Source organism: Cebus imitator, unplaced genomic scaffold (genome assembly GCF_001604975.1).
Source record: "Cebus imitator isolate Cc_AM_T3 unplaced genomic scaffold, Cebus_imitator-1.0 Scaffold96, whole genome shotgun sequence".
NCBI lineage: Eukaryota > Metazoa > Chordata > Mammalia > Primates > Cebidae > Cebus > Cebus imitator.
In genome coordinates this window covers 1,941,310-1,965,149 of record NW_016107411.1, presented here as the reverse complement: position 1 = coordinate 1,965,149, position 23,840 = coordinate 1,941,310, and the positions used below count along the sequence as shown (strand labels likewise).

Below are 23,840 nucleotides of genomic sequence, written 5' to 3'. Positions count from 1 at the left end.
AAAAAAAAAAAAAAAAATATTTGCTTGTGCTGCTTTCCCATAAAGACTTCACATTGCATATGAATTTTTATTTTAATAAAAGCAGTTCAGGATTAATCACTAACAATACAACAGTAAGCCTGCAATAGAGCAGATGGGATCAATTTGTTGTAAAGAAATAAGAATTTCCTAACAGAAAAAGTTGTTGGACATTTAATCTGACCAGAGAAATTTGCAGAATTTCCATCATTGCAGAATAAAAATCTGAGTTAAAATGAGTAGCTGGCTATCTTAAATAGTTTACATGTGATACTTACTAGAGATACCATGCTGAATTCTTTCAGTGACATACAGATTCTGATACTCTTCATTTTAATAAACATTTTGCCATTTTATACTTCCACTTTGGGCAAGGTTAGATGCAAGTGCGATTAAGGAGGGTCCATTTTTTCCCAATTTGTTGGTTGATATTTTCCTAATATTTTCTAAGGTCAATCGGTCATTATCATTCCCATCCTAGTCAGTGACTATTTTGTTGACACATGTCTCCATGACTCCATTTTTGACTTTTCATTTGACTTTCATCTTGGACCACACTTACTCAAAAAATATACACTGCAGAAGAAATCTGTAAATGTGTATGTGATTTCTTTGACTGCTAAGAAGAATTGTGATGCTAACGTTTATTGAGGCTGACTGCGTGGCAGAGACTATACTAAATGTTTTACCTGGATTATCTCATGGATCCACACCTGATGCCGCAGAGCTGTGAGTTACCACTTCTCTATCCCTTCTTGGCAGAGGACAGACAGGCTCAGGGAGCTCAGGAAATGTGTCCACAGTGAGATGGGTAAGAAGGGATGTTGTTGGGATCAACAGGCTGGGTTAGTCTGATTGCAAAGATTTTTTTTTTTTTTTGAGAGATAGTCTTGCTCTGTTGCCCAGGCTGGAGTGCAGTGGCACAATCTCAGCTTACTGCAGGCTCTGCTTCCCAGGTTCATGTGATTCTCCTGGCTCAGCTTCTCAAGTAGCTGAGACTACAGGCATGCGCCACCATGCCCAGCTAATTTATATACATATTTGGTAGAGATTGGGTCTCACCATATTGGCTAGACTGGTCTCAATCTTCTGACTCAGGCAATCTGCCCACCTCAGCCTCCCAAAGTGCTGGCATTACAGGAGTTAGCCACCGTGCCCAGGCTAACTCCAAACTTTAGAGACAGAGTTAGATTGTGCTTTTATATAAGTGATTTCCAGTTGAGACTTAACAGCTCCCTCTAATTCACTTCTCTGTGGAAACTTCTTTCATTAAGTTCTAACATTGTTGTGGGGAACAATAAAATGTCTTTAGACACCACGTCTCAATCTTGACCACACTTTGGAATTACCTGAGAGTTTTCAGAAAAATACTGGGCCTTGAACTTCTCATCTCAACTGATCCCCCTGCCTTGGCCTCCCAAAGTGCTGGGATTACAGGCATGAGCGACCACACCTGGCCCCCCAAAATACTGCGGTCTCACCCTCAGGTGTTCTGTGTTCATGGAGTATAGCCTAGACATGGGGATTTTTAAAAACCCCAGATGATTCTAATGTACAGCAGAGTTTGAGGATTCCTATTTTGGAACAATGTAAATTTTTAAATTCTAAATTCTCTCTTTCAGTAAAAAAGTAATGTCTTTATTACAGAAGTAGTGCATATTTGCTTTAGAAACTACAGAAAGGCTGGCATGGTGGTTTACACCTGTGATCCCAGCACTTCGGGAGGCTGAGGTTAGAGGATGGCTTGAAGCCAGGAGATAGAGACCAGCCTGGGGAACATAGGGAGACCCCATCTCTACAAAACTAAAAATAAATCAGCTGCATGAGGTGGCATATACCTGTGGTCCCAGCTACTCAGGAGGCTGAGGTAGGAGGATCACATGAGCACAGGAGGTTGAGGTTGCAATGAGGTGTGATTGAGCCACTGTACTCTAGCCTGGGCAGTAAAGCAAGACCCTATCTCAAAAAACAAAACAAAACCATAGCCAAAAAAAGTTACTATTAAAATTACCTGTCATCCTTTCACTGAAAGTTAGCAGTGTAGTGTTTAGCTATGTATACATTTTTTTGCCCCATGCACATTTATAGATTTGACATCCTACCTACCTTCTATAGATTTTTATATTTAATGCAAAATTGTTTTATGTCTGTTTTATGTATTTATATGCATTGCCAGACTAAGAAATTTTTGACTCTTACATAATGGTGTTGTTGGATCAATCCTTATAGGCTAGTAATTCCCAAAGTGGGGCAATACTTCTGTTAATGGAGTTTGTATATTGTCTGAGTTAGCACTTAGGGAACTGATTTAGATGTCTGTCCTTTGGGCCCCATCTTCTGTAGTACTTTTTTAGGCAAGGAAGTCCTTGGTTTACTTCTTGTCTTCCTTGTAGCCTCTTCAAGGCAAAGCCCACTTGGTTTTTATCCCTGGGTCCTGGCATGTAGTACATGCTCAATAAATTATTGAATGGATGAACAGACAGGCAGATGTACCCCAGAATCTGAGGTGTGGATGGTGGTTATGGTTTGAAAAAATTACTTAAGTTCAGGTCTGTCTGAAAAAAAAAGATTGGTGAATATGGTGGTAGGAGGGGACAGAGTGGGGTTGAGATAAGGACAAGGACTAGGAGATATTTTAGGATAGGTGAGCTTCAGCTCTTCCAGGAAAAGTAAAACATCTTCTAGTTTCAGAAATGTCCTGGACCTGTCCTCCTTACCAGGCCTAGTTTTCACTGGTGAATAACCCCTCCCCCCAGTATGGTAGAGGGATTGTGTTCTATCCTTCCACCTCCCCTGTCTTACTCACTTGTAGGACATCTTATTCTCAAAATAAGAACTAAATACATTTTGGAGTTTGCTTCTCCCCGGGTATGTTCTAATAAAAATTTCGATGAGAAGCTGCTGCAGTATAATGCATTTCAGCTAGGGATAACCAGAGCCTGTCAGTCAGCAGCTGTGTCTGTCCCATCCTTTCCAAGGAAGGTCTGGGATGAGGAAGAATTTACATAAAAGGTGGGAGGGGACTAGAGCATTGAAGGACTGCTGAGGGATTTCCCCAGGAAGGAAAAGGTCCATCTGGGAGGCGTTAAGGGTTTGTTGGTAAGCCAGGCTTGTCTAGTGAGCCCAGACAACTCCGCACTGCTCGGTATTTTTGGCACTATAGCCACAAATCCAGTATGATTTCTTTTTCATATTGACTTCTTATAATGTCACTTTATAATCAGTAGATTTCTTAATCACAAGGCCTATAAATCAGAAGAATTTTGCCTTTGAAAAATGTAACTGTATTAAATGTGCTGTGATCTTTCCTTGCCCATTACAGTTCACTTTAAAACATTTTTATTGAAAAGGAGAAATTGCAAATGCATGCATTTTACTTTATTAGTATATAAACACACATGATTATATTGCTGAAATCATTTAGAATTGAGGCATTTTTGTAATTCCACGTATACAAAGAAAAATTAGAAGCTGTTCTTTATCCTTTCTCCCCTTTTTGTTGAATTCACAATGACTTTACAGACATTTAATGTAAAGGCACTAAAGACAGTTAAAACCATTAGTCATCATGCTTTACTTAGAATTCAGCAAAGAACACAGTTAAAGAACAAAATAGCAAGCCTGGTTTATTTGTCTGAAAAATGCTTGTCTCATGGTACTTTATCTCATATGAGGGAAGGAGAGGGAATCCTTCGAGTTACATCGTATAAAGTAGCAAAAAACAAATACAATAAATGCTAGAGACAATATTTATTCAGAAAACATCAGCGAGTCCAGTGAAACGTGGAGACTGTGAAATGCTGTGCCAGTCATTAGAGCCAGGAGTGTATTATGATTTAATGGTACCTCTCTGCTGCATCTCATGAGCTGTCCTAGAAAAACATTTTGAAGCAATAAAGCATCCATTTGGCTCCTAAGTAATGAGAGGCATTGTTCTTTGCATTAACTATTTATTCAGGAAGAGAAGTGACCAACTGTTAATAAGCTTTGTCCAAAGAGGGTCGTGGAAAACAAGAAAATGCAAAAGTGAGGTTCTCTTCAATTTCATATGCAATTAACAAATATCCAGAGCTGACTGATTGGTGCTCCTCTTCCATGTGACTTTTGGCTGGCTGTATTTAAGGGTGAGTGCCTGTCAGATGTATTCAAAGCTTCTGGGTTCTGTAGCCTAAACCCATGACAAATGAGAGGCGGCAGTGACTCGTGAGTAGCTAAGACTGGATTAATCTCTCTGTTGTTTTGAATAATGGACTTATTTTTTAAGATGAATAGTAATGGTTTTAGGCTTTTACTAGTTTACTCCTTTTGGGAAGGATTCCTTCTTTTTCTTTGTTTTAGATGATTATTGCTTTTTCATTACTTGTGAAATCTGCTCTATAATGCAATGTGATGTTTAGACTTACCATGTGATCAAGAGGCTTTTAACTTGAGAAAAATTCTTATTTGCTATATAAATAGATATGTGGTTTATTCTTTGGAAATAGTTTCTAGGTACGAATGCAACATTTTGCTCTTGTTCTGCGAGTAAATAAATGATCTCTTCTTGACAGTAAATGGGTAGGATTTAGTAACTTCAAGACTACAACCAGAATATTGTATTTACAAATAAATAGGGGCTTCTTTCAAGTCATTTTGGAATCTTACTTTGAAGCACTTTGGTGCTATGACAGCGTGAAGTTTTCAGTCCACTTGCTTTAAGGTCCTTAATGTAGTTAAGTTGCCTTTTTAATGACGTGAGAAAAGGTGAAAGTTGCAATTGTTTTCTTCTCTAAAGCCAACAAAAGGATGTTTATGGTAATTCTTCGTCCCTGCTCTCACTAAATAGTAGTACAGTAGAGTTCTACACAATGGGGGAAGAATCTTCATAAATCATTAAAATAGGCAGTGGAAATTATATGTAAACTCAATTTATTTAAATATTAACAGAATATTCTTGATACGGTAATAAGTCAATTAGGTGGTCAGGTGCGGTGGCTCATACCTGTAATCCCAGCATTTTGGGAGGCCCAGGTGGGCAGATCATGAGGTCAAGAGATTGAGGCCACCCTGGCCAACATGGTGAAACCCCATCTTTACCAAAAAAAAAAAAAAAAAGGAAATGATTTAGTGTTGCATTCCTTTGATTTTTACTTTAAAAATATTTGCCATATTGAGAACTATGTATTCCTGCTAAGCTTACTATGAATCATTTTGAAGTGTATTTAAAATCAGTTTTCAAGATATATTCCATAGAATAAGAATGCATTGTTTATTTGGGTTCATAGCCTTAGAAAAAAGAACTAAAGAGCCCAAGTCAGTAGCAAAAGGATCAAAGACAGAAAAACTCCTTAGGCTTTTTCTTTCCTAGACCACATTATTTCTGTATACAGAGGACAAAAGCATAAGAAATAAAGGCTCAGGTTAGAAATGGAATTACCTCAGAATATGTTAGGTTTTGCGACAATCTTTCTCTTTGGGTATTAACAATCATTAGATTGGATTATCCCTTTCAGATCATCACTCCATTCAGAAGGCTAATGCTGTGTGCTGAGAACAGAAAGGAGATGGAAGATTGGATCAGCTCCCTGAAGTCTGTACAGACCAGAGAACCTTATGAGGTAAAATAGCATCTTTTCTTTCATCTCATGTTCTTAGAGAATAAATGTTAACCGAAGGGCCAGAGCTCTACTGTGCAAACATAAGTATGTGTAAACTCATTCGGCAACTTGTTTAAATCAGATTTTGAACTTCTTAGCTTAAAGCGAAGTGCTTTGGTTTTAAAAGTGATAGATGTGAAAGTCTGACTGTAACTATATGCATTCCAAACAGCTCAGCATCTGTAGTCTTGTTTGCTGGTTTGGCACATCTGTCCTCACATCTCATTTCCAGGTGGCCCAGTTTAATGTGGAACATTTCTCAGGGATGCACAACTGGTACGCCTGCTCCCATGCCCGACCCACCTTCTGTAACGTGTGCAGAGAAAGTCTTTCTGGAGTCACCTCCCACGGCCTGTCCTGCGAAGGTACTATAGCACCTAGCATGTGTTTCTCCCAGCAGTGACCATACTGTAGACATGCTGGCACTGGTTTTATTGTAGCTTAAAATTGAGCTCTCCACATATAGGACTAGCTTGGGAAATACTTTTGCTCAGGAAAAAAATAACAGTCATTTAAAGGACACATAAATCAAAATACAGCATTTTACCCTCAAGAAACTAGGAACTACTGTCTAAAAAAAAAAATCTTTGGACCTTGTAATAATCATTCTGGTATTCTTTATTCTGGTTGATTACGGAGAGCAAAACTTTTTGTGAGGACAGTATTTATTCTTTGGCAGAATTTCTGATTGTTAATTATATTGCATTGTTTTAAATATTATTTTCTTTCATTTGTTTAATCTAAAAAGATATCATCCTTTCTAATTTCTTTAAAATTTTCTAAAAATAAGGCCTATGCTGTTATTCTGTTTTGTTTTGAGAAAGGTTCTCTCTCTGTCACCCGCCCTGGAATGTAGTGGCATGATTAAGTCTCTCTGCAGCTTCAGCCTCCTGGGCCCAAGCGATCCTCCTACCTCAGTCTCCCCAGTAGCTGGGACTACAGTCAAGCACCATCATACCTGGCTAATTTTTTTTTGTGAGTTTCTAGCGACAGGGTCTCACTATATTGCCCAGGCTGGTCTCAAACTCCTGGGCTCAAGCAGTCCTCCCACATTGGCCTCCCAAAGTACTGGGATTAGAGGCATGAACAGATTTGTGAGTTATTGTTAATATAAGAGCAGTGACCGCCAACGGCAAATACCTTAATAATTGCCGACAGAAAACTTATAACTTCTTTAGATTTATTTCATACTTCAGTGATGATACTGTTGTATACTACTTTTTAAACTATATATGATAATACCAGCTTTTTTTCTCAAATCCAAACATTTAAGTAATTTGGAATATCACTTATTTATAATTAAGTAATAAAGTAGTAATAGAGTCACAGCCTTAATTGATTTTGAACTATAAAATATGCACTATGTCATTGTTTCAGCTGTTGAATACGATATAGCATAGTGGTTAAGACTAGAGTTCTTCAGTTAAACCCTCTTCCACTTCCATCATTGCAAACTATGACCAGGAAAAGTAGTTCAACTCACTTAGACTTTCCTCTCCTCATTGTTAAGATGGGGACAATAGTCATTTATACCTCATAGAATCACTATAAAAACTAAATGAGCAAATACATATAATAAAACTACTTTTCTAGTGAAATAAATTGTAAGAAGTTTGTAACTGTGTTTTGTAAGAAACTTATCAAGTAGATAATTAGAAATTTGCATCATGGGCCTCATGCATTAAAATTCATGAAGGAGAAAATTTGGAGAACGCATTAAATGTTTCTTTTTAGACTTAAAGAATGGTTCCAAAGAGATGTGATTGGCCTTTACATGAGTTTAGTAATCTAAAAGGGTTCACATAGAGCTGAATAACTCCTACCAGGTCTGTAATATTATATGGTATTATTTTAAAGATTTTACTAAAATTGTTATTGCAAAAATGCTAAAAAGACACCACATCTGAGACACTCTGTGGTACCCTTCTGATTTGAGGGTTATACATTATTAAATATATTTATTTAAAAATTGTGTCAATAGTGGAATTACTGAATATTTTCTAGGCATTTAAAAAAATGAAAATTAGTTGGTGAGAATAAGAAACTTAAAAGTCTTTAAATAAATTTGTTATATTCTTCTATAAATAATGTAATTTTCAGGACTTTTTAAAAAAGTCTCAATTATCGGATTAAAATTCTTTTTAGACAAGTATATATTAATATTCATTTCCTTTGTTGGTAAAAATTTTTTAATCTGCGGTATCTTACCTATTAGTATTTTCAGAACTGTAGCAGAAGATTAAAAAAATCCCAAGGGTTTTATAAATATAAAAAAACTGCATTTTTAGGTTTTATGAGAGTATGGTTATTCTGGATATTTTTATCATAAAGTCATACTTACACTTTTGAAAACCCCCTAAAACCTGAATAAGCAGCTTACTTGATAAAACTAAAAGCTAGATCAAGAGGCTTTAAATATTATAAGAGATGCAAATATAATAATTTGTTCAACAGTGACTATGAATAACTTTATATTAGCATAGAATTCAGCTTCCAGTGTGTGAAGCCTTCACTACCTTTACTAGCCTTTCTGGCCTCATTTCCACAATAAAATGAATCTTCATGCCAACAATTTTGTAATTTTTGTATTTTTAGTAGAGGCAGGGTTTCATCATGTTGGCCAGGATGGGCTTGATCTCCTGACCTCCTGATCATCCCACCTCAACTTCCCAAAGTGTTTGGTTTACAGGCGTGAGCCATTGCACATGGCCTCAAGTAAAGTATTATTTTTATAAAGTCTGTGTTTGAGCTACACATTTTTAACAAAAATGGTGAAAGGGAAAGAATTTTTCCAAGTATGCAAAAGAGAAGGTAAACAAAACATTTACAATGTGTATAGATTAACTTTTTTTTTTTCCCTCTGAGACAGAGTCTCACTCTGTCGCCCAGGCTGGAGTGCAGTGGCATGATCTCGGCTCAATGGCTCAAGCAATTCTTATGCCTCATAAGAATCTTGAATAGCTGGGATTACAGGCATGTGCCATCACACCCGCTATTTTTTTTTATTTTTAGTAGAGATGGTGTTTCACCTTGTTGGCCTGGCTGGTCTCAAACTCCTGACCTCAGGTGATCCCCCCACCTTGGCCTCCCAGAGTGTTGGGATTACAGGCGTGATCCACTGTTTGGCCTAGCCTAATATTTTTCAAGGATAAACCTGCTCAGTTTAACTGTCCATTTATACATAGACTAGTCATTATACATGAAGCATTTTGAATATTTGGCTAAAGACACCTTAGTTATTGTACCTGAAGCTTTTGTTTTCATTTTATATAAAAGTAAGACACTTTCAAGAGAATGGTGTATAATGCAAAATTTGTTAACAAGTGACTTCGAAATCCGGAAAATCACATGAAAAGGAGATACCTTGCATTTAAATTTAGCAACACTTACTTTATTGTGTTTCCATTGAAACGATCTTTAACTATTTAGCTTAAAACGTTGGGAACTGATATACCATCAGTGTCCACTAACACTTGAATAATTTCCTTAGAGAGATAAATGTATTTAATAATTGTCGAGTTCTGATTTTCATAAGCGTGGTTAATTTTTCAAATAACCTGTAGTTGTTTTTACATATATGTGCGGCTTTTTTTCCTAGTTATTTCCTCCAATTTCTCTTTTATAAGTTTTTTTTTTTTTTATAATAGGGCTGGGGAGCCTGTAGTGACAATATCACTTCATCATCCTTTCTTTCTACAGTTGATCATTTAGTCATCTCAGCATAATACTTTCCAAAGATAGCACCGTGTTTGTGACCCTCACCAACTGATTTTCCATGAAGTCTGGCTGTCTCATTGGTATACTTGCACTTTACAGCTCCTCTGGATCAACTTTATCTTACTGACATTATCAGACTTATAATCATTATTTTATGTGTATAGAAAAATACAAATATCAGAAGCATACAACTTGATGAATTTTCACAAATTAAACATGTTTGTGTAACCAGCACCCACATTTAAAAATAGGATGTCACCAGCAGACCTGCTACCAAATTTTATTTGCTTCTCTGTCTCCCTCTCTTCTGTATGCGTGTTGTCTGCCTTCTCAAGCAGTAATTCTTTTGCATTCATTTCTTTTCTGTTCCTCTAAGTAGCAGTCTACTTAGAGCTTGATATAAGTGCTTCACAAATACACAGCCATATTTGTTTTCTAGAATACCATTACTATTGTTGCAGAATAATTTAATCTTTTAAACACATTTGTTTTCTTCTGCTTCCTCCCTCCCTTTTAAAATTTTATGCTGTGATTTCCTTTAATTATTGGTCCAAAAGTTCTTATCCACTTAAAAGTAGTTGCTCTTTTTTTTTTTTTTTTTTTTTTTTTTTTAGTGTGTAAATTCAAGGCTCACAAAAGATGTGCAGTGAGAGCAACAAATAACTGTAAATGGACTACCCTGGCCTCCATCGGGAAGGATATTATAGAAGACGAAGATGGCGTAAGCTGCTGCTCTGTCTCTGGTCTCTTCCCCGTAACTCCTCTTTTATGTTATGCTCTTGCGGAAGGCTGGTGATAGATAAGTAGGAATACTTATTACTAGGATTTAATAGAGGGTTTGGTTGATTCCGAGTTTTTATTTTTAATTCAATCCTTCATAGCTTTCTTTAGCGCTTGGATTTTGAAGGAAATCTGTTGTGAATGGGGCTTAGAAGTGGCCGCAGTGCTGGGCTGTTGTTGTCACCCTTTGATGAACTCCGGGATGTTCTTTATGGCTTAGCTGAGATGTCCACTCTTCAGACTTTGGGGCTGCCTCTCAACAGTACACCTCCTCTTTCAAAACCCTGCCTCCGTTGCGCTGTGCATATGGGCTTCTGGTAGTGCTTAGTGATCACTTTATTGTAATCCCTTTACATGCCTCAGCTAAACCTCTACCTGAACCCTGAAGGGCACAGCTTTTACCTTACTTTTATATTCCTCGAAGGTTCAGGTATAATAGATGCTTAATAAATGTGGGGTAAATGAGTGAATGCTATGCATGACACATACTGCAGACCCCTAGAGTGAGAAATGAATCAAAATCTCCCCTGGGGTGAGGTTGGTGTCCGCCAATCTTCACCTGGCTGCCCCTTCTTCCCTCTCCACAGCTCGCGATGCCTCACCAGTGGCTTGAGGGCAACCTGCCTGTGAGTGCCAAGTGTGCCGTCTGCGACAAAACATGTGGCAGTGTTCTCCGTCTACAGGATTGGAAATGCCTTTGGTGTAAGACAATGGTGAGGGTTTTGGAATCAGTTCATCATTTTTAATTAGATTCTTTCCCTAACTTTGTCATCCACGTGGTTTAGAGGCAAGGCGAAGAATTGATGACAGAGCTGAGCCTGGTAGTATACACACCCCACGATGACATTCTTCTTTCCTTATGGTATAGTCCTCCTAGTCTGGTCGTTTTTTTCAAATGCCCTGTAAAACTTACTCTTGTTCATTCATTTCCTATGCCTCAGGATCTCTTACCCATAGTTTTGTTGTTTTTTAATTTTGCTTTGTCAACATAGTGCTTTGCTATGTTTGAGCCCGTTTTACTACGTGGAAGCCCCTTTATGGTATGTCACCAAATTTTGGTTGACATGCAAAATGTAAATTTGCTGCAACCCCATCAGCGCTCTCTGACAGAGGTGAAAAGCACATGCAGCCTAACATGAAGCCAGCAGCTGATTACTGATGCCGGCTATGGTGAGGACGGGGCCGCTGAACTGTGTGAGGACAGGCAGGGTAGGAAGGAGGCCACGTAGACAGTGGCATGGGGTTGAAAGACTGCAGCATGAGGAGGCTGTGGCTGTGAGTGCTCGTCTTAGCACTGAGCGATGCTGTCCTACGATGACAGTGATTGCCTTGCATGGGGACTGCCTTTTTTGGTGGTTTTGAGTCTTGTCTTTTAACATTGCTGGCTGAAATTTGGAAGCCATCCTCAAATGTTAACGTGTGGATAAACTATTGTTTTTGGTATGCAGAGTGTTCATCAGCAAATGTAACAGATGTGTGATGTATTGCTTTCCTAATCAATGAGACTGTCTGATAGGCCACAAAGGAAAGTAAGCCCTACAGCCTTTTAGTTAGGCCCAATAGGTAATCTGTGTTTCTCCTCTTTGTTCTCATGCTTTTGTTATTCTTCATTGATTGCCTCTTTTACTGTCCTTAGATGTGTTATTAATACTTTTTCTCTTATATAATCTAATATATAGACTGTAGCAGACATCTCTCTTTAGAATCTTAGTGCAACCCCTAAAATCCTCTTATGCCATTTTTTTATGTTAAAAGAGTTCTACCCATAAACAAGATTTTAAATCATCATCCCACCTCAGACTTCTTCTTGAGAGGACAACCATTGGTAGCAAATTTTGCTGCTATTTTTATTAGTCTGTACATTTACTAAAGTCTGTGTCTCTACTTCTAGAGTTTCAACTGTTCACTTCCAACATATTAGAAAGAAAACACATCATGTGTGATGAATTATTTTAGAAAGTCTTTATGTAAATTTTCTTTACCTGCAATATGTTTATCTCTACTTTAAAAAAAATCAGTAGTTTTTAAACTCTGTTAATTTTAACAGTAAGAGTTAATTAGGTTTATTACTTGCTCATTCTATTCACCCCTAACTTTTAAACATTTCTTAACTAGAATAGCAGTGGTATTACAGATGGTAGAAGGAAGGAGGCCTTTTTTTCCTGGCAAACTCAAATGTCACCTTGTGACATCATTTTTGCCCCACCCAGTGTAAGTTTGACATGCTGGTTTCTGAGCTACCATCACCCTATAGCACGTCTCTTAGTCTTGCACTTTCTATACACAACCATTTGCCTGTTTACATATTATTTTGCCTTTAAAATATGAGTTTCTGGTCTGGCGCAGTGGGTCATGCCTGTAATCTCAGTACTTTGGGAGGCCGAGATGTGTTGATCACCTGAGGTCAGTAGTTCGAGACCAGCCTGACCAACATGGTGAAACCCCATCTCTACTAAAAATACAAAAAATTAGCTGGGCACAGGGGTGCATGCCTGTAATTCTAGCTACTTGGGATGCTTCAGCAGAAGAATTGCTTGAACCTGGGAGGTGGAGGTTGCAGTGAGCTGAGATTGCACCATTCCACTGCAGACTGGGCAACAAGAGCAAAACGTCATCTCAAACAATTGAAAAAAAAAAAAAAAAACCATGAATGCTTGTAGTCTCAACACTTTGGGAGGCCGAGGCAGGCGGATCACCTGAGGTCTGGAGTTTGAGACCAGCCTCGCTAATATGGTGAAACCCCATTTCTACTAAAAATACAGAACATTAGCTGGACATGGTGGCATGCACCTGTAATCCCAGCTAAACGGGAGGCTGAGGCAGGAGAATCACTTGAACCCGGGAGGCAGAGGTTGTAATGAGTGGAGATTGCGCCATTGCACTTCAGCTTGGGCATAAGAGCAAAATTCCATCTCAAAACAAACAAACAAACAAACAAAAACATGAGTTTCTAACAACAGGATATCTAGTGCCTAAAACATAGTCTATATAATAAAAAAACAAACAAAATTTAAAAACCTGTAGCCCTGCAAGCCTAATGAATCAACTTATAATTTTTCCAGCTGTCGTCCAGGTCTGTGGACATAGTTTTACATTTTCTGTAAAAATTGTGAAGACATAATTTGATCATCTGCTTTTCTTATTTAGCATTATTATAAATTTCTTTCTGTTTTGTTCCATGGTTCTCATACATTTTAAAATTACTTTTAAAGCTGTCTGTGTGTGCTAGTTTTTCTAAAATGCGTTTGTATTGTTAATTATTGCAAAGCATAAGGAAACTGTCTAAAAACAGTTCATCACCAGAATTAGAATCACTATTAAGTTTTAGTTATTCTTCCAAAAGTTTTGATAAATGCAGGTTTAATTATGCCAGTTTTCTAAAAGGACTAATAAAATAAAGTCATATTAAATAAGTACTTGATGAAAAGTATCCGCTTTTACTGGTTAAAAGATTTAGAAGGCTCTGCAGACAAGTACACAAAGTATCCTAAATTGCCTGGGTCCTACCTAATAAGTTATCCTTGTTCTTGTTCTCAGTAGTACCTTGTATGACCATGAAATTCATTTCTACTGAAAGCACATTTACGGGGTGCCTGTGATATGCATCACTTTCCTTTATCTTACAGAGCAGCAGTCCAGCTGAGAACATAAGCATGGGTGTACTTGTACTTTTAATAATAGGGAAATGTCATAAAAGAAATGTGAATAGAAAGTTATAGGATTGCTGCTGCAGAAAAGCAGGCACATTGCAGATTTTATCTTTGTTAAATTTTATAAGAATTTGTATAAAAACAAAATAAATGTTCTGTCATCAATTTATTTTATGGGCAATGATACTGACATACTGGTTGGTTTTCCTCCTCCTTTGTATTCCCCTTCTTTTTCTCTTTTCCTCTCTGTTTCCCTTCCTCTGCTCTCAGTCTCTTCTCTTCCTCGCTCCTTGCCTTCACCAGTTTTTCATTAACTATATATTCTTCTCTGAGATAATTCCAAAAATTTGTTTGTGTGGACTAAAACCAAGTTTCCATTTCTAAAATGTTTAGTCATTTCCTTAATTATAAATATTATACCATTTAAATAAGTTAATGAATTACTGAATATTTTGTGGTACAGTTGATTCTAGATTATCAGTTCCTTAGATGTAATTTATAATGGCAAAACATTAATTTATTTTTATGATTCTTGAAGGTATATTTGTTTGTTGTTAGGTACACACTGCCTGCAAAGATTTATACCACCCAATATGTCCACTTGGCCAATGTAAAGTATCTATCATACCTCCAATTGCACTAAACAGCACCGATTCCGATGGTATGTAGTAGTAGTGTAAGTATGTATATTTCTGGTATATTTAATATTGATCTATGTATTTCTTTTCCTAGAATGACTGTAACTATAGTTGATTATCATGGTAATTTTTTTCTAAAATAATTCCATTTAAATTGCTGAAAATACATTCAATTTTTAAAAGAACATATTTAAGTGATAGTTGTAGAACAAATTCATGAAATTACTGTATATAAGAGTTTTAGATGGTATGTTTCAGTAAACAAATTGAGTATACTGCAATACAGTCTGAAAATGTTAATTTTTAAGTTTTTTTCCTCTATAGTTGAAACTGCCTATTAGCATGTTTTTCTGTAATTTCATTGTAGAAATTTATATGACTATAAATGCACTTTTCCCAAAACCTTACAACGTAACTATGAAGTGCTGAGGAACCCCTTTACAATACTCATTTTGGGGTTGCATACTAATTACTTCCTTCTAAGCAAATCATATTACAAAGACTTTTACCATGTGTAATACTATGCCATTTTATATAACAGACTTGAGCAACTGTGGATTTTGGTATTCATGGGGGTGCTGGAATCAATTCCCCAAGAATAATAGGACTGTACTATTATTAATGTCTTGCACTGATGTCATGCTTTATGCTTTTCAAACTTTTTATATAATTTATGCCAATAGATATCTTAGATTAACTTTATAAACTTCAAGATATAAGTTTATAAACCTCAAAGGAGGTGGCATTTTTTAAAGCTGTGCTATTCACAACCCTCTCTCCCAACCTAAGCCCTGATTTTATTTACTATAAATCTTAAAATATTCTCTCAGTCTTCAGAAAGGAGCAGTTAAAATATTTTGAAATACTTAATATGAATGTATGAATTCCTTGACAAATGTGAATTTATAAACTATAATAAATTAGTTTTTCTTATAATTAAGCATAATTAAGGTAGGTGGTATATCTTAAATTATCTGTGATTGATACTTTTATCATCTTGGGTATAATTTTCATTATTGAGCATATATTTAAAATATAGGTTTATATATAAATAGTTAACCTATCTCTATTTGGAGGGCTAAATTGTAACTTAATACTCCAGTTTTTATAAATTTCTTTTCTCTGAATGTTTGCTAATAATTTAGAAGAGGAAGCTGTATGTATTGATCTTGTACTGTGTTTTCTTACAGGTTTCTGTAGAGCAACGTTTTCCTTCTGTGTTAGTCCTCTGTTGGTTTTTGTCAATTCTAAGAGTGGAGATAATCAGGGAGTAAAGTTCCTTCGTCGCTTTAAACAGTTGCTAAATCCGGCTCAGGTGTTTGATTTAATGAATGGAGGTCCTCATTTAGGGTAACTGATTATTGATAAATCTTACTTGAATACAATGTAGGACTAGGTGTTAAATGATTCTGGTTTTTTAGCTCATGAAAATTAGAGATTCCTCTAGATCCCTCCCTTGTTTTTAACTCATTAATTATAAGTTTTAACACGACCTTTGGATGGTTATACAACTGTCTTGTTTAAATTCCAAAACTCTATTGAAATTTCTCAATTCCACAGTTGTTTGGAAAATGTTTTAGAATATATTCTATATCAAAAAATACTAACAAGTTCTTTAGCTCCAGGAAAGATCAACTGTGTAAATATAGAAATAGAAAGTAATATTAGAAAATGATTTGCATGGAAAGCTGATATTGATTTATATAATATAAATAATCAATTATCAAACCCAAGTACAGGGACTGTCATGGCTGTCAAGGGCAGTTCTTCAAGGATTTCAGACTCAGTTCACATAGATGACAAATAAACACTTTTGTTGATGATTCTTTTCAGCTTTCTGGATGTCATGTAGCTTAAAATCTGTAAGATAAAATGAACTAAGTAGTATTTTCACTGAAGAAAAATACACCTTGTGATACTTGCAATACCTTTTTAGGGTATGCATATGATTTTTCTTAAGAGGTGATATTATGTCTTCTGAACCAGGGGCCTTCAAACCTCTATATGATTTACTTAGGGCAACTCAGCTTTTCTCTTGGGTTTCACTGTTACCTTAAAGCGTGAATGCAGAAGTAGAAATGGGGATTTTCAATACCAGTGCCTGAAAAGGCATTTTGTGTTTTGTAATGTGACACTTTCCTCTGTCTTCTCTATTTCTCTCCTTCCATCTCTCTTGGTGCCTCTGTTTACTTTTGCCCCGAGTCTTTCTTCCTGCTTCTGTTGCCTTTATCTTGCTAAATCTCAGGCCCTTTTGGTCCTGCGGATGTTGGTCTTCTCCATTTATACCCCACTTCTTCCTTATCTACATGTACCACCCTTCCTTTCCTCTGCTGAGGTCCTAGAGTTTCTTCATCTAGCCTCTCTTCTCGCCTTCTTTGTCTCCACCATACTAGGGTAGTTTTGTCCTCCTTTCTGACACATCCATTTTATAATCCTTTATAGTTCCATTATTTTATAGTCTTGATTCATTTTTCCCATTCGTCCTCGAAGGCTCCAAGGATCTCTCTTGGTGCAACTTCCTGAGATTGTCTCTCTAATATTTTTCAGATTTTCCACCATACTTGAAGTAAGTGTACAAGGGTACATTTAGGAGATAGGATGTGTCATAAGTTGAGATGAGGGAAAATAGAAGGGTGGGCCTGAGAATAGGAGAAGAGGAGGGGAAAAAGCTAGTTGGGAATCCTGAGAGCAGTACATTGATTTGTGTCTTTAGGAACTGCCTGAGTGTCACTCATTAGCTTATTCCTTACCCATGATTTGTAATTCTTAAGAATTTGTTCCTGTAATGGAAAGAGAAAAACCACCACTTCCACCGTCTTGTATTACTTTACCTTTCCTGACCTCTGCTTCTTTTTCGTTTTCTTATTTCTCACTCTCATTCCTCCTAATTTTATATTCATTTCTACTTATCATTCCCTTTCCTCCTTATGATTCAGAAGTTTCCTTGAGTTAAAATTACACTTCAATGAATGTTTATGGTATAATTAACATGTAAGTAGGAGTTCTTTTATTTAATCTGAACATGAATACCAATACAGAATAACAAAGAATTGAAGAAAGTGATTTTCATGTCTTTATACTAACATAAAATCCTTTTTGCTTTCAGTTTAAGATTATTTCAGAAGTTTGACAATTTCCGGATTCTTGTTTGTGGAGGCGATGGAAGTGTAGGTTGGGTTTTGTCAGAAATTGATAAGCTCAACTTGAATAAACAGGCAAGTGCTGGTTATTTTACTTGCTAGTTAACATGAATGCATACTAACATACTTACCAGAGAGGTGCAGAAATGCAATAGTCCCTGTTTCCTAACTCATCTGAAAGTCACCCTGTCACACTCTCTTTCAGTGTCAGCTGGGAGTGTTGCCTTTGGGTACAGGAAATGACCTTGCACGAGTTCTTGGCTGGGGAGGTTCATATGATGATGACACCCAACTTCCTCAGATCCTAGAGAAATTGGAACGAGCCAGTACCAAAATGTTGGACAGGTAAAAGTGAATTCTTTTCTACAACCAGTTGGAAAATAGCACACTGAAATCATTTTTTGATGATTTATTAATAAAGACTTATTAATAAATTTTACTGACTAGAAGCTCCGAGAAGGCAGAACTTTCCTGATCTTGTGCGCTGGTTCCTGCCTGAGTTGGAGAATGGGGCCTATCACAGAGAAAACACTCAATAAAGATGTTTTATAGTGAATGAATGAATTATGAAAAACTAGTCTGAGGAACTCATTATTTTAAATATAGAAGGCTGTGTTACTGCTATTTTAATTACAGTTCAGGTCAAAAAGCTAAAATAGTTCATTTTGTAGGGTGCCTTTTGATGAGTATAATAGGTAGCCCCCTGTCATTGTGTGGCTTCCAGAAAGCTAAAGAGGACGTATAAAGGTTAGATTTGTTAGAGTATCTCCTCTTAAATATACATATTAAGGATGAATTGACCCAATAAGAACTAAATATGTTAAGATATAAATAATCCTTTCCCAGGGATAGGGAAGTATTAGGAAGACAGCTTCAAACGAAGGGACTTTTACTGTGTTTATTGCTACTCTTGATCACATCTCTTAATTGCTTTATCTCTGAATGTCTATGTATAAAAAAGAAACTACAGTGTGTATACCCTGAGTGTTATAGAGGAGGTGTTTAGAACTTGGGCATAAGGAACAATAGGACTCAGTAACCAGTCACTTCCCAACCCCCACTGTCAGTAGAAGACAGATGTCAAAATATCATGATCAACTTGAGGTAGCATGAATCAAAACAACTTTGTTAGAATTAGCCGCCTGTGGAACTCTTCCCAAAAATAACAAAATTTCATCGGGGAGCCACCAATCTGAGATGTAATTACTCTAAGATGAGCTATAACCTAATTAATTGTAACCTTGCCTATTGTAAGGTAATAGTGTAATAGTTGATTCTTTTGCTGACAGAATATTTAAAAAGAGAGCTGGGAAGCAGAACGTTTGTCTGTGTTTATCCAAAATTACATGAGAGAGATACTCCACTAGTTTAAGTGTATAAAAGTTTAAAATCTAATGTGCTACTGGATTCAGTCTCCAGCCTTTAAAAGAATCTGGAGGTTAAAAGAAGAAAAGGAATGAAAAAGGGAAATGGTACTTATGAATATGTCAGTTAGCTTGATTGTGGTGTATGTATATCCAAACATCAAGTTGTATACCTTAAATATATACAGTTTTTTATTTGTCAGTTATGCCTAATTTTGGGGAAAAAAGATTGGAAATAAATAAGTAAAATCACCATTATTTGTAAATGATCCTGGAGGGGATTTCCCAGACAACTGTCCAATTCTGTGGTTACCAAACAAAAGGGATTATTTTAAACGCTTTCTTTGTTGCAAATGTAAAGACCACTTCTCCTGCTGTTAGGATTTTCATCTACCTTGGATATGTGCTTTCCCCTTGTGTGCTATAAAAATTCACTTCTCAGCTGGGCGAGGTGGCTCACCCCTGTAATCCCAACACTTTGGAATGCCCACATGGGAGGATCACTTGAGCCCAGGAGGTGGAGATTGCAGTGAGCCGTGATCACACCACTGCACTACAATCTGGGTGACAGAGTAAGAACGTGTCTCAAAAAAATAAAAATAAAATGTCACTTCTCCAGGTGGTTAGCCAAGAAACAGCACCCCCATGGTGAGATTCCTTGATATCTGCTGGTATGCCAAAACAAAACAGAAGACACAAACATACACACAAATCAAAGGGGATTCAGAAACTTAAGACCTTTATTAGAAACATAGGAATATCTTATTCCTCTGTTTCCTTTATTAATTTGCTGTTTGTAAAGAACAAGTGAAAAAAATCATTGTTTAATATTCTAAATTAGATTAGTTTTTCAAATGAGTTATTTGATCCTCAAAACAACACTGTGGGGTGGGCCAGAAAAGCATTATTTTATAAAGATGAAAATTTAGTCTTCTGGATATAATGGGAATAAAAACAACTTAGTTTTTGTCTGCCTACACTTTCTAGCTGTTTTACTTCGTGCATCATCTCATTTAATTATCGTCCTTCTCCTAGAGATAGCTAATGTTCCCGTCTCCATTTTACTGGTGAAAAGGTTTAGGAGGTTTTTACATTGTCTAAGTTAAATAGCTAATAAGTAATAGAACCGGCATGGTAAACCACAATCCCTGCTCTGTCTACTTTCGGGGGTCCTTTCTCAACTCTGCACTCTCTCCCCTTTATATATGCACACCAGGTGGTTCTTTCTAGCCTTTGCCTCTGCTTAGCTGGTACTCACATGCATCTCTTCCTCACTTTTTCATCTCTTGCTGCCACTTTCTCCTTTTTCTTTAGCTTCAACCATTTCCTATTAAGTGGGGAGGTATAGCATGGAAGGTGCAAGGAACTCAGACATTTGGGTGGAGTTCTTACCATTTATTTAACCGTCTTTGACCAGAAAAGTATTTCTAGCTATAAGGAACTTGATTTTTATGTTTCTACTCATGATTTTCCCTGTTTGGATATTTACAGAGTTTGTTTTGTTTGCTTGCATCATACCTATTTTCTGCACTAGAACGTAAGCTTCAGTGGGGAAGCCTTATTCACCCTTGTGTTTCCAGACCCTGTGGCTTTGAGATGCTCAGAGCAATATAGTATATCTGCTGCATGGGTAAATTAATAGCTTTTGGTGCTCAAATATAAATTTCTTTAAAGTATTTTCATGCAGAGGGTTGAATAGTAGCTATAAGTAACTATTTAGTTTACATATCATAACACATAATGTATGTCTGTTGGAGGGCTTTCTGGGAATTTGAATTTTTATGCAAACATTTATTCTCCTTAGTTTCAATGATAAACTAGGCTCTGTTTAAATATTCATCTTGGGATCTTCCTCTGGGTTCTAACACTAGCTTCAGCTGTCTTACACTTTTCTTAAAATTCATGTGTTATAGTACTGCCTTTATTATGCTTTGTTTGTGTAAAAATTTTTATTTCACATCTTTTTTTTTTTGAGATGCAGTTTCACTCTTGTTGCCCAGGCTGGAGTGCAGTGGCATGATCTCAGCTCACTACAACCTCTGCCTCCCGAGTTCAAGTGATTCTCCTGCCTCAGCCTCCTGAGTAGCTGGGATTACAGGAACCTGCCACCACGCCTGACTAATTTTTTGAATTTTTATAGAGATGAGGTTTCGCCTTGTTGACCTCAGGTGATCCACCCACATTGTCCTGCCAAAGTGCTGGGATTACAGATGTGAGCCACCACATCCAACCTTTTTTCTTCTTCTTTTTTTTTTTTTTTTGTTTGAGACAGAGTCTGGCTGTGTTGCCTAGGCTGGAGTGCAGTGGTATGATCTCAGCTCACTGCAACTTCTACCTCCCAGTCTCACGTGCTCCTCCTTCCTCAACCTCCCAAGTAGCTGGGACTACAGGCATGCAGCACCGTGCCAGGCTATTTTTTATTTTTTTTGGTAGAGATGAGTTTTTAACATGTTGCCCAGGCTGGAACTCCTGAGCTCAAGCAATTCATTCACTTCAGCCTCCCAAAGTGCTGGGATTACAGGCATGAGCCACCATGCCTGGCCTTTATTTCATATTTTTTTAGCCTACAATAATATCCTGGCCCAGTTGTTCTTCCCAAATTTTGAAATTATTATTTTTGATAGAAAATTGAACTTATACTGAGTTGATTGTTTTTCTCTAGCACCAAATGATTTGATGTTTGCTTTGATATTAATACTTATAGCTATGAGATTAATACTTATAGCTAATTTAAATAAATTTGCTTCAGTTAAATATTATTAATATTTTTTCCCTACTCTCATGCTTACATTCACTCTTTCTTAATTTAAGTAGGAGTGTTTAGCCAACTTTCATTTTATGTATGTATAAGCTGATTTGGTAAGCGTGGTTGAGGAATTGTTTATAGGTAGTACGTATGTATTTAATCTAGGACATTGTTTTAAATCTTTAGGTTACGACTCATGAGTAATTTATAACCTAGTTAGTAAACTGCACTGAGCATTATTTTAAAAATAGAACAGAAAAGAATGGAAAAGTCAGAATGCATTGCACCTAGTGAAGAAGTGGAGGTGTTGTAACACATGTGGTTTTCTTATTGTGGGCTGTGGTCTTAAAACATTTGGAAGCCACTAATTGGAGAAATGATAAGAGGTGGAAATCATAAGTTATGAATTCAACATGTATGAGATTACTGAAATGTGATCTCTGTCCCCATTTTTGGTTGTTTTAAGATAAAATAAAGCATAGCTCATGAATGCGTGTGTGTGTATGTATGAGATGGTAACAGTTAGTGTATCCAATTTTAAAGAAATCTTAGACCAAAGAGTTTTTCTCCCTTCAGGTGGAGTATAATGACATATGAACTCAAATTGCCACCAAAAGCTTCCCTACTTCCAGGACCTCCAGAAGCATCTGAAGAATTTTATGTAAGACTTAACCCTTTACCTAATCATTTGAAATGGGGGTGAATATCTTGAAAAATAAAAAGAGAAAACATACTCCTAAGATATGGTAGCATGTTTACTTAATTTCATTTTGGGGTATGGTCTCATTGACTACTTCTAGTCCTCTCTCCCTGAGAGAAGAATCCAGAATCTAGGTTGGAGTCCTTTCATGGCCACCCACACTGGGAGTGCCCTGTCACTCCCCTTCCTGGGCCTCTTCATGTGTAAAGTGAGGCTACAAAGTGGTGAGAGTTGAATGATACACAAATGTGTAGAGCACTATCTGCTTTCCTGCCCAGATAGTCGTCCCTGCCTGTTCTACCTGCCTGTTTTCTTTTTATCAGCAGAGCTCCAGGAAGGTCAGCTGGTGTTTCCTGTTAGTGTTTATTCATCTTCTCCTTTGGCCATTAGATCCTGTTTGATTATAAGATGTTAGCTTCTTTACACAGTCTCCAAACATAACAATATTCCTGGCCAGAATATTATACAGTTTCTCTCTTACTGCTTGCTTTGCGTATTCTTTTCTTTTTGAGACAGGGTCTTGCTTTGTGGTCCAAGCTGGCTGGAATGCAGTGATGCAAACACAGCTCACTATAGCCTTGACCTCCTGGTCTCAAGAGATCTCCCACCTCAGCCTCCCAAAGTGCTGGCATTATAGGTGTGAGACTCTGTGCCCGGCCCCTACTCTTTTGAAGGGACAGCAAGACAGGTCTCTGGATTAAGCCTGTTGATACAGTTAAAGGAAGAAAGACCACTTAATTCCATCCCTACTACAGACCTTAAATGACTAATGTTTTTAAAGATTCAGCGTTCTGATTAAACCTCAAAGCTATGTAGATTTAAAACAGAACCTGACTTTCAAAGGCTTATTCTCTTTCTTGTTAAGACTATTTGATCTATGCAAGCTTATTTTTCCCTCTAGGAAAATTTATCTGTTTATTTTACAGTTGAAATCTTTGTTTTGTCATTAAGAAAATTATGATCTTGTCTAAACTAAGGCAAGGAGTGATAACTGCAAACATGGGGCTGTTTGTTAGAGAAGCTAATTGTGCCGGGCGTGGTGGCTCACGCCTATAATCTAAGCACTTTGGAGGCCAAGGCGGGCAGATCACCTGAGGTCGGGAGTTCAAGACTAGCCTGACCAACATGGTGAAACCCCATCTTAAAAAAAAAAAAAAAAAAAGAGAAGCTCATTGTATTTTTAAAACTTTTTCTTTTATAAAAACTGCTAATAGCCTAAACTGCTTCTAAAAAAATTTGGAAATACAAAATTATATGAAAAAGAAAATAAAATCACTTGTAGTGCTACCACCCAGAGATAATCATTATTAAAGATTAATATATTTACTGCTTGATTTTCAGCAGCATTTTTAGTTATGTGATTCTATAAATCACATTTTTATAGAAACCAGTCTTTTATCCCAACAGTATTTTTGTAAATGTTACTAATTTTCTTTCCAAAAAAGATAAAA

General features: G+C 36.8%; 1 protein-coding gene across 7 annotated transcripts in view; it reads left to right on the top strand.

Annotated features, from left to right (window-relative positions):
* The window catches only part of DGKH (diacylglycerol kinase eta), a 192,856-nt gene that overhangs the window by 114,087 nt on the left and 54,929 nt on the right, over positions 1–23,840 (top strand). For 4 of the 7 annotated variants that reach the window (XM_017536129.2, XM_017536127.2, XM_037741185.1 and 1 more), the window contains exons 5-13: positions 5,511–5,615; positions 5,887–6,019; positions 9,986–10,092; positions 10,739–10,864; positions 14,360–14,462; positions 15,630–15,789; positions 17,546–17,654; positions 17,785–17,924; positions 22,266–22,350. In XM_017536129.2, the coding sequence (XP_017391618.1) occupies positions 5,511–5,615; positions 5,887–6,019; positions 9,986–10,092; positions 10,739–10,864; positions 14,360–14,462; positions 15,630–15,789; positions 17,546–17,654; positions 17,785–17,924; positions 22,266–22,350 (1,068 nt within the window). Of the gene's footprint in view, positions 1–2,199; positions 4,143–4,172; positions 4,222–5,510; positions 5,616–5,886; positions 6,020–9,985; positions 10,093–10,738; positions 10,865–14,359; positions 14,463–15,629; positions 15,790–17,545; positions 17,655–17,784; positions 17,925–22,265; positions 22,351–23,840 lie in introns of those variants that run through there. The other 3 variants (XM_017536131.2, XM_017536130.2, XM_017536133.2) reach the window with 3 other exon arrangements.